General features: G+C 37.0%; 1 protein-coding gene across 1 annotated transcript; it reads right to left on the bottom strand.

Annotated features, from left to right (window-relative positions):
* Positions 1-8,419: 8,419 nt before the first annotated feature.
* LOC131656537 (disease resistance protein RPM1-like) lies at positions 8,420-11,329 on the bottom strand. Its single transcript, XM_058926236.1, has one exon. The coding sequence runs from the start codon at positions 11,296-11,298 to the stop codon at positions 8,527-8,529; it is 2,772 nt and encodes a 923-aa protein (XP_058782219.1). The 5' UTR covers positions 11,299-11,329; the 3' UTR covers positions 8,420-8,526.
* Positions 11,330-12,026: the final 697 nt, after the last annotated feature.

Raw genomic sequence — 12,026 nt, 5'->3', positions numbered from 1 at the left:
TCAGAACTAAATCTCTGTCTTGATTATCTCTGAACTATCTCTGGAGAATACCCGGAACTAAGTATCAGAATTAAATCATTGTCTTGATTATCTCTGAACTATCTTTGGAAGATATCCAAAATTAAGCATCAGAACTAAATCTCTGTCTTGATTATCTCTGAACTATCTTTGGAAGATATCCAAAATTAAGCATCAGAACTAAATCTCTGTCTCGATTGAGTGTCAGAATTAAATCGTTGACTTGATTATCTCTGCACTACATCTAGAAGATAATGTTCATTTGATTTGTAGGAATAGACTGAAAAATCGACATTAGTTTTATGCAGTGTCGTGATGCATATATTGTAATGTTTGTTTTTTGAAATGAATGAGAGTGTTATGCAAATGCCATGAGGCGTATGTATGTTATGTGTGTGCCATGAGGCGTATGATGTATGAATGCAAAATGTTGTTAATGATGATATTAGATTGTAGTAGCGTCTGGCGGGGAAAATAAATCCCTGTCTGTTGTGGAGAATACAGAGTACAGGTCTTCCTTTTTAGTAGGAACTCCCGCTTCATGCTCGAGGATGCTCAGCTGGGGATTTTTGACTTCTAGTTGGGGATGAGAGCCATTTGAATGATTGATCTTGATGTACCCTGACTAGGGATAAGAGAGATGAATAACCTTGTATCGGAGAACCGACATTGTTTGAAGATGTAAACCCCGTTGGGGAGTTGAATCTCTGTTGGGAAGAGAGCTTTTGGAGATATCTTCTTGAAGATTACTTTGTGGGGATATGATCCTGTGAGACCGGCTTTGTGGGAAGACATGGATGCCTTGAATGTTGCCCCCAGTGGTTATAGTAACTGCCATTCCTGGGCTTGTGTAGATTGGGACACACCAATGCTTGTTGGTCGAAATGTTAAACATGCCTTGCATAACTTTGCCCCAGCTAGTAGGGACCTTGGAGATTTTTGCCTCGTGAGAACCTTATGAGATGTGTACTATGGGTGACATGCCCCTAGTAGCCATAAACTTAGTATGATTCCCCTGACTTATCGGGAAGTAGCTTCAGACCCGCTTGGGTGTATGCCCCTGATTGTTCGGCGTTCCTGGGGGATTCTTTGAATCTTGACCTGATTTCCCCAGATTGATTGGACAAAGCATGTCATGCCCCTTGTATTTATTGACTGTCTTGATTTTATTTTTTTTTAAAAAACATTAAAATAGGAGATGTAAAAGCGTGATATTTGTAAAAACATGATATCAGCTCAGCATTTATGGCAAACCTTAAGGAGTCAGGATACCTTTTTGGTGACAATATGCTTTCGAACTAACCATGCTTCAGTTAGGACTTTCAAGGGTTGTAACGTGGCTTAGTTCACGGTTTAAGAAACAAAGGATAATGGCTCAAATTTTATTTGTACTCATCCCAATCTTCGTGATGTTCTTCGATCCTATGCTCAGTTAACTTTGCATTTAAGTCATAGCGGAGCTTGAAGTTGTAATACTGACGTTTGATTGATGGTTGAAGCAATGGCAATTTATTTGGAAAGGCGGTCATCCCTTTTTGTAGTATTTTCTTTTTGTAATATCCTCTTTTGTCGAGGTTTTTCTGCAACCTCTTTTTGACCTTGACTTTGTTATCCCTAACTTTTTCCTGAACTGTTTATTTTGAGATTATAGTCAGCGGGATGTTTTGACTTTTGATAAGTCTCCTTCATAGGTTTTGACTTAACAGCTTTTTCTTTTTGGTGGATATTGACTGCCTGACTTAATGATTGCGGGAACCCATCATTATTTGTGTAAACAACAACTAGTATAATTGAGTTAACTGAGTAACTACTCTGCCCCAGGTTATGATTAAGGGTTTTAATATGTATGAGAAAGAAAACTTCTACTTCTTAGGCTAAAAGGGGGTTGACGAGGAATTAACATCCTTATATCTCCATTGTTTAGGAATTGAAACAATGCTTGTACATCGTCAGCATAGTCCGTTCAAAAGCATTACTGTATGAGGTTACGGTATCGTTTTCGTCATCCTCCCTTAAAAGGCTTACAGCTTAGCAGGAGTTGAACATCACAAAACATAAATAAAGTAAAGACACAATTTAAAATGAGTGATAGCGAAATAATTTATTCAAGACAAACATATGCAATGCACTAATGATGATTATTAAAACAGATAATGTATATCATAAGTCGATTGTTTAAACAAAAAGGAAAGAAATTTTCAAATGAAAGTAAATCTAATGATCCGAAAGACTTCCTTCTAGCCATCCACAGCATCAGCAGTCTTGTTGTGATTAGGCATGGGAGCGGTGATCACGTTAGGGGTTGTAGGAGGGTCGAACTCAATTTCACCTGCGTCGATCATATCTTGGATCTTATTCTTCAACGGCCAACAATTATCTGTGTCATGTCCAATACTATTAGAATGATATGCGCACCTCGCATTAGGCTTATAGCTAGGAGCAGATGTGTTAGGATTCTTAGGAGGGTCCCTCAGATTAATCAAATTTGTCTTCAGCAGATGTTGTAAGGCTTGAGCCAGCGGCATATTGATCTTTATGAACTGACGCCTAGACGTGTCTTGCTTGTTTGGGCAACCTTGTTGTGGCGCCGGTGTGGAGATCAGAACTGCCCCAACAGATTGGTCACGATTACTCTTCTTCTGATCATACACAGCATTGGACTCTGACTTCCCATTGAATAGCCTCTTCGTAGCGCCTGAGGATGTAGCCACTTGAATCTTACCACTTCGGATACCACTTTCGACATGTTCTCCAGTTAGTATCAAATCAGTGAAGCCAGATGAAGAACTCCCAATCAGATGACTATAGAAAGGGTCGGTCAATGTACTCATGAACATGTCAACCAATTCTCTGTCAGCCAACGGAGGTTGAACTCTGCCAGCCAAGTCTCTCCATTTTTTAGCATACTCTTTGAAGCTTTCATTAGAGCCCATAGACATGTTTTGTAGTTGCATGCGGGTTGGCACGAGATCAACATTGTATTGGTATTGCTTATAGAAAGCAACAACCAAGTCTTCCCAAGTATGAATATTGGTACCCTCCAGTTGATAGTACCATTTGAGTTTAGTTCCAGATAAGCTCTTTTGGAAAAAGTGGATCCATAGCTTCTTATCGGAAATATGAGGTTGAATCTTCCTCACATATGATTTCAAATGCAGTTTAGGACAAGAGACTCCGTCGTACTTAGCAAAGGTTGGAGTCTTGAACTTCGGAGGGATAACAACTCCAGAGATGAGTCCTAGTTCCTCAAAATCCAGCCCAGGTACCTTCTGGATCTCCATGGCTTTCATGCGTTCCTCCAGCAATTTGTATTTGTCGTCTGGATGTTCATCCTCATAGTAGTAGTCTCCTTCTTCCTCAGAGGGATTGGCAGAATCATGGTTGCTTTTTGCATCAGTTTTGACACTAGTGTCGTCCTTTTGTTCATCGTCATCCTCTTTAGAAATCTTGACTTCTTCAGCTTTCTTGAGTGGTCCTCGGAATCTTCTTCCCATGTTAAGGGCACCCACAGATCTTCTAGGCTTTTTCTCCTTCTTGGTCAAGAGGGTTTTCAGCTTGTCTTGCCCTTTGGCCAAATTCAAAATCAAAGCTTGGAACTGGGTGTTCTGAGCCTGAAGGTCTTTAACTGATTGCTCGAGATCCATTTGTGCTGAAATAAACAGCAAGGGAGGATGAGAAACCTGTGGTAGAAACCTGTGATGCGATGTTATGGATGCAAATGCAATGTTTTCAAGGATCTTTAAGAATTTAGTTAGCAATATTTAGACATTTAATCAGTCACAGCTTCGTCTGAAGAATCTTGGCTTTCGTCCTTGAACGTCCTTCTTTAAGAATCAAGCTCACCATATCGAGTGGGTCATCGCCTCTGATTCGGGATACTTGTACTTCTGCATTTGAATGTATATGGCTAGAGGAAAATAAATCCCCTTGCCCCTTGATAGGTACGATGCCTTTGAATTGGAAGACATATGGCGAGAGAAAAATAAATCCTCTTGCCCTTTGATGAAAATTTAGTCCTCGATAAGGGCACCTGAAATTGTGCGCCCTAAATTCCTAAGATCCTTGAAAGGGTCAGTTAACATGCAATGTTATGATGTCATGATGTCATGATGTCATGATGTTATGCGAATGCAGTACATTAGGCAAAGCGTAAGATAGTAAGGACAAACAAGTCCTATGACAAAACCTGCAAGGAAATCAAAGGGTTAGTAGCACACACAAGCAAGTCATACAAGTGTCCTTAGGTTTAAAGGCTTGCTTGAAGTCCATAGGTAAGTACCCTCCCCGCTGAAGTTTAGTTGGTTCAACCTGCCCTAGATAAAGATCGGGTTCTATGGTGCTCATCTCGATGATTATTCTCGAAAGCATTATCTCAGTCAGCGCTCGGGTGGTTGACTGAAAACATCTTGAAAGATTGATCTCAATGAGTGTAGCTTCGAGTATCAACCAGCTTCAGTCAAGGTCCAAATCCGGCCATCTCGCTACTTCTTAATAGGCCAAAGTCAAGTTCAACTAGGATTCTAAGGTCAAATTAGTGCTTCAAGACACTACATGGTAGCCTAATGTCTCCTCGATCATGTTCAAGGGCCATCAGAACCAACCAAAGTGTCACACTAACGGTGGCCACCAGATCAACCATATCAGGACGAGCCTAATGACTTTTAAAAAATGTTGCGGATAGCAAGAGTCCCCACCGACTTTTATTTTATCCAATTGGAAAGGCTAAAAGAACAGGAAAAGACCTTTAAAAAGATTTTGAGTTCGGGGGTAGGTTATACAAAGGGAAGGTGTAAGCACCCTTTGTATCCATGGTTATCCATGGGCTCTCAATTGCTTAGCTCACTTTTATTTTTCAAAATGTTTGAAGTGTAGTGTGTGAATAGTAATAACTTTGTTAAGGACTTTAGCTTGTAAATAAGTGTAGCCTTGTTTTTGAAAGTATTTGAAAATGAGTGGGAAAAAGAGTTTTGAATTTGAAAAGAGTAAGCAATCAGGAGCACCTACCCTAAGTTAAAAAAATTGTTCTTTTAGCTTTTCGGTTTGAAAAGGCTATCCATACCATGAGAGGGTAGGAAGTCCTTTCATTGGATGTTCAGGGTCATCGAGAAATTATCGTTCGCCATAAAACTGTCCCTACCATATAGAGGGTAGGTAGTCTTGGGGAAGGATAGAATAGTCATTTAATCTTTAGGCAACCAGCGAGGATACCTTAGCAATTGGGACAATCATCATTACCGAGGCAACATCGAGGGACAATATCATTTACTATTAAGGCAACTTCGAAGGGACTATGATCTTATGATGATGAACTGAGAGTGACATTTGTTTTGCTTAGGTATCCTCGTATTCGAGGGACTTGACTATTTTAGAATCGTAATTAAAAGGCAACAGGCAGCATAAGAAGGGTTACCCTAAAGGTGTATGCGTGGCACAATCATGTGGTTCAATTCGATTATATTTATCTTGTATAAGTTATTCTAATCCAATTCAAAGGTTGCACTCCCTAATAACTAACCATGCAATAAGTAATCGTGCATAAATTAAAATGCGAAATGTAAAACCTACGCTATTACAGTTTCATGGGTGGGGGATTTTACAATAAACACTTGTGGAGGTTTTGCGGAAGATAAAGACGGAAATTAAAGAAACTATAATTAATTCAAAAAAAAATATGGTATGAAGGTGTTCTATGACTTTTTGGAAAGCCCAAGATGTTCTCTACAAGCCACTTTGGAACCTTGTTTGCACACGGAGATTTTATCTTGAAGATATGGCTCCTGACAAAAAATAGCTTTTTGCGAGCTTCTAGAAGAACCTGTAATGTTTTGACTTATATCTCTTAGGCGGAAGCATTTCTTGACCTTGGGCCCAACATCAAAGTTGTAGAGAATTGAATTTCCTTGAGAATGAGCTTTGGTTGAGGAATTTCTGATAAAGTATGAGAGAGATATGATCAGTCAAAGTTGGGTTGACTTTCTCCTTGAAACCCTAATTTAGAAACTTGGACTTTTGTTGATTTTAGAGCTTTTCTTGATGAATCATGATCAAATCTTGATATAATGATGAATATTACTTCAAATGAAGGATTTTGACAAAAAATCAGGAGTTTTGACTGTATTTTGACCAGAGTTTACTTTTAGGTCAAACTGGTCGACTGTTGACCATTTGAATGTTGACTGAACAATCTTATGAATCAGAGCTTGAAACTTGGCATGAGGATCCTTTGAAGCATATGAGAGACCATGAGATCCATTTGAGGTCTTAGAACTTGATTTGATCTTGAGAGGAGCAAAACCCTAGTTGTGGGTGGATTGCTTAGGAGATAAGTAAGTGTGCCCAATTCTTGCATAGTCTTGAGCAGTTAAAACTCATGTGAGCCAAAATATGATAGGCAAATTTTGGGGTATAACATGGTGCGAACCTGAACTCAAAAGGAACATGTGCAGACAGAGAAAAGAGAGAGTGAGATGGGACCTCAAACATCAAGAGACCCACGTTGGGACTTGTGGCCGGTGCAGCGGGGATGATTGTTTGAACGGAGAACGGAAACAGTGCCACACGACAATGTCATGGTTGCTGTTGGTTATTTTTCAGATAATATTTCGGAAATACATTTCCGAAAACACCTTTTTCTGAAGAAAACAAAAAGGTGATTTCGGAGATGCATCTCCGAAAACAACTTTTTTTCTAAAAAATAAGGTGTTTTCGTAAGTGCACTTCCGAAATCAACTTTTTTCCAGAAAAAAGTGCATTCGGAGATGCACTTCCAAAATATAGGGGCGTTTTAAGAATTTCGCACGAATTTCTAAGAAGGTTGGGGGTGGATAAAGAAATTGTCAAAAAAAAACTAAGATTCAGAAGAGGAAAAACCGCCCCATCTTCCTCTTTCTACACTTCTTACTTTCTCTCTCTCTCATTGTTCTCTTTCAGATGCATTTTTCTTTTCAATCTTCTTCTTTTCAAGAACTCCGACCAAAATAAATGCTTAAAACCAAATTAAATGCCAATAACTTTGATCAAAGAAACAATAAACAAAAAGGATAACGGAAAATCACTTGGAACAAACTGTGACGCCTGGGAATGGTCGTGGTTGCGACGGTGGTTCTCGTCGGTGCGTGGCATTGGAACGTCGCTAGAGGTGGTGTTGTGGCTGGCCGCGCGGTGTAAACTGCTAAAACCAGAAAAATCGGTGGTTTTCATGAACCGGTAGTTTAATTGCATTTTAACAAAAAAATTATTTAAAAAATTAAAACGACGTCATTTTGATTATTTTAATGAAAAATAAAAATAAAATATAAAAGAACTTAAATAAAAAATAAAAAATAAAAATAAAGATGTTGTGGACGGTTGACTTTATTGCATATGGTTTTGATATTGAAGAAGGAGATCCCAACATTTAAACAATTATCCTTCCTTTAAATTTATTTTAGTAGAAAATGAAATTATTTGGTTATAAATTATTTAATTATATATTATTTAAGTAGATTATGTTGCGATTAAAGTTTGTTTGCAGTTCTACTTTATAATTTTGTACTATTTTATTATGTGTGATATCTATGTTTAGAATTTGAATTTAAATTATGAACTTGTAAATTTATTTATGATATGATATTTTCAAAAAATTTAAGTGTTAGTTATATTTTATAGAGACTAAAGCATCTGGTTTGACATGTTTTATAACTATATAATTTTGTTACAACGATCGGTCTATTGAACCGAATTATCCGGTTTAATCCGATTTACTCATGCGGTTCGACCAGTGACCTAGTGGTTCGACCAATAAACCAGTAATCCAATAACCTCACCGGTTTGATGTCTGGCCCGGTTCTTAAAACATTAGTTATATTTTTTTTATTAAGGCTTCTACAAATATATATTTTTGGATTAAATTATTTTTTGTTATTACAAGCTTATCAGTTCACATGAGTTTTAGAATCTGCTATTAAGTTAATATATTTTTGAAAATTTTTGTTGCAGATAGATTTATAACATTTTATAAAAAAATTTCAACTAAAAAAGCTCAAATTTGACTAAACTAATGAAGTCAGTGATATTTTCTTCAGTTATGGATAATGAGAAAAATAATGTTTTAAAATGCTAGAAAGCAACAATTACAATTACAAACAACTCAAATATCAAATGATTAGAAAAACAGTAAGCCAATCCATAAGTTAGAGACTTAATACACCATTATTATTAAAGAACAGAAAATTAACCACATAATTTTTTATTGAAGAATGAAAAGCATAAAGTTTTGCAGAAAAAGTCTTAGTGGAGAATCTGAATTGCCATTGCATTTGAAGTTGAAGGCCAGTACCAAACAAACCACAGCAAATTATCACTATCCACTCCCATAAAATAGCCCTTGAGGATCATATAAGAGAAGAAAATTAAGCTTGTGTTAAGATGACTGAATAATAATATTCTCATAGTTATGGAAAATTAAGCTTGTGTTTAGGAAGAAAAATCACACCTTTTTTTCCTGCAGAATATGATAAAGTATTATTTCTACCACCTTGGATTTATAGTAGCAACTCCTCCACTATTGGTAGTAATTTCTACAGTGATCACACGCTCGAAGAACCAATTCCAATCCTCAGTAGAAATGTCCGACAAATTATTAAATATAACTCCAGTATCCAAAATATAGAGAAATTCAAGCTTCTCTAGATGTTGGATTCCAGTGGGTATAGTCTTCAGCTTGTAGAGATCGTATAGCCTGAGTTTTTTCAGAGAAGGAAGTGCTCCTTTGTCAATAATAATATCTCTCAATTCATCTGCAGTTTCAACATACAGTTCCTTTAGTTTCTGAAACCCTCCATCTTCAAAATGCAAACATAGACCATCATAAGCACACTTTGTTATAGAGAGGATCAACAAGTGTTGCAAACTTTTTAGGGATTGCATTGGATCTTCAGTTAAAAAGGACCGCATCAACCTCAACACAGCAAGATTTTGAAACTCTGGAATCCACTCTGGCAACTTCTCTAACCCCCCATTTAGTGTAAGTTTGCGAACCATAGTCAAATGCACGTCATCGAGCTCAAGAAAACTCTTAGATGATGCAACAAACAGTTTCTCCAAGTGTCGCATTTCATTGATTGAAGAAGATATAATGCTTCCATCTTTTAAATGAACATTAATCAACCCCAAATCCCTCATCTGTTTCAGCTTTCCTAACTCTTTAATTACTTCTGTTGCTCCATTCATATCTAAATCAACATTTCGTAGCGTTTGTAGGGATGTCATCTCTCCAATACCATTCTTTAGTTCAATCAAAGAAAGACTATTGCCCATAAGATGTCTTAGCTTTCTAAGCTTGCTAATCTCTTTTGGCAACTCAAGGCCATCTGTATCACTTACTTCTAAGGTCTCTAGATTCTGGAGCATGCCAATAGATTTTGGAATTTTACCATCCTTAATATAATTGAACCTTAAATACTTCAAATGGATCAAACTTCCAACCTCGTTAGGAACATGCAATAATCGAACATGTTCAAAATCAAGAACCTTTAACAACCTGAGTTTTGTAGGGATTTTCCCAAAAACTAAGAAAGTTGATGCATTATTTTCAAAAATAAATAATGATCGAACATGCGACCTTTCAGTACTCGGAATTAAATCATAAAAACCGGTGGTTGTTAATTCAGTTGTTACTAATAAGCGTCGAACTATTCCACTTAAGGTTGATTGTCCATCATCACTAATATACTTGCAAAAATTTAATTCCTCATTTTTTTCAACCATCATTTCGCGTATTAGATCATGAACACGACAACGTTTAACCTTACCATCAATTCTAAGCGAGGATACTTGCACCAAGCTTCTATGGATCAACTCTGTTAAATATTCTTCTGCTACTTCTTCCAAAGTCCTCCCTCTTTCCTCCTTCACAAACCCTTCAGCTATCCATTGTCGAATCATTCTCTTTGATCTAACTGCATAATCTTCTGGATATATTACAAAATATAACAAACATGACTTGAGGTAATAAGGCAAATCATCATAGCTTAAACCAAGAATTTCTTTTATCCCTATTAAATGAGTATCTTTCTTTAGCTCTAAACTTAAGTTTTCTCTAAATCTATTCCACTCATACCAAGTTTTTTCTCTTGTAGACAAAAGACCACCAATGGCAACAATTGCTAGTGGTAAGCCATTGCATTTTTGAACAATTTCATTGGCTATACCAATGAGCTCTTTTGGACAGCACCCATTGTGGTCAAATTTAAATGCCTTCTTATTGAACAACTCCAAAGATTGTTCTTGAGTTAAAGGTTCCAACTTAAGCACCTCAGTGAAAGAAGATTTTTCACAAGACACCACAACATCTAGGTTCCTAGTTGTGATTAATACCTTACTTCCATTTTTATTATCAAATACAGCAAATTCAATATCATCCCAAAAATGTACACTCCAAACATCATCAAACACAACAACGTACCTCTTTTGCTTCAAGTAGTTTCTCACCTCATCTGTCAATGATCCTCGATCCATTCGAGAAAAATCCCTATGAGCATTGTCTCCTTTTTCCTTGAAAAACTTTATCAGCATGTCCCTCAACAACTCTTCAACATTATATGATTGAGAGACTGTGATCCATACACGACAATCGAAGTGTTTGACAACATCCTTGCTGTCAAAAACTTTCTTGGCAAGAGTAGTTTTTCCTTGCCCCCCCATTCCAACCACGGAAACTACAGTGCGCTCTTCCCTTCCCTCTACCATCCAATCAGTCAGTCTTTTCCTTGGCTTTTCAAAGCCCACAACATCAGATTCTTCAATGTAAAGAGCAGCCAGTCGAGGGTCGTGCCATTTAGAATTTCGACCTTCTCTAGAACTGCTTGATCTTTGTTCTAATGAACGTTGGAAGCCATATTTTTCACTTCTTTCCTTCATCCCACGAATATGTGACTTAACGTCTTGAATCTCAGACGCTATACGACGACGAGGGATCATACTTTTGAGCTTATGGAACAAAGCTACACATCCAGGATGAGGAGGCTGTTGTCCCACCTGGATCATATAATCATCAATGATATCTTCAATGCGAAAAGCTGCTTCCTGGACCTGCTTCACCCATATTTTGGCTCCATCACTAGTGTTGTCTCCTTTAGTTGTTGCGGCTCTTTTATCAGCATCCTTAAGGAATGCGTGAATACTTTCTAGTTCATCTTTAATGTCTGCAAACTCCTTGTGTATACCCCTTAACAGATTGGCCTCTTCCCTCAACAATGGAAGTAAGTGGTCAACAGCTAAAGACACTGCCATTTCCGCCATTTGGGTTAAGCTCTGATTATTGATGTTTTATGTGAAGATTATACGGTTTGTTATGTTTAAGACCTTGGCTGCGCAATTTATATTATGATATAACAAGGGAATAAGACAACTTCTATTATGAAGAAACAAGGGAATAAAGTAACTTCTATCATGAAGAAAATAATAAGGCAAATTCTATCATGAAGTAGCAAGGTAATAAGGCAACTTCTATCGTAAAGAAAGGAATAAGGAAAAATACATCATGAAGTAAGAGAGGAATTTGATTTTTGAACTAAATTCCCTCCCATTGACACTATATTCAAACAACTAATGTTGAAAACTATGCATGTTAAAATAATAGGAGTATTTGTCATGTGCAACCTTTTTCATAAATTAGGTTGCACATTTTGATTGTCAGAACAGCGACAACTGAAAGCATGTGTCAAGGCCTTTTTATTTTCATACTATATGAAAGTATGGTTTAATTGCATGTTATCACAATGAAAATAATGAATAAAGTTTTGATTACTTGATAACAAATAAAAGAAGCATCCCCTTAACCTGATCTAAACATTAATATGTTAGAATAACAAGTGGTTATCTACACTAGGCTTTGTTTTTATAAATCAGAAATATATTAAAGAAAAAAGAGAAACAGAAAAATATGGATAAATACCAGGACACTAGTGTTGCAGTAAAAGTGTTGCAATAAAAGTCTAAAGCCCTCACACCTATTAAATTACATGATA

The sequence above is a fragment of the Vicia villosa genome, linkage group LG3 (genome assembly GCF_029867415.1).
Source record: "Vicia villosa cultivar HV-30 ecotype Madison, WI linkage group LG3, Vvil1.0, whole genome shotgun sequence".
Classification (NCBI taxonomy): Eukaryota; Viridiplantae; Streptophyta; class Magnoliopsida; order Fabales; family Fabaceae; genus Vicia; species Vicia villosa.
Note: the sequence above shows the minus strand (reverse complement) of the source record. Positions and strands in the feature narration are given on the sequence as shown.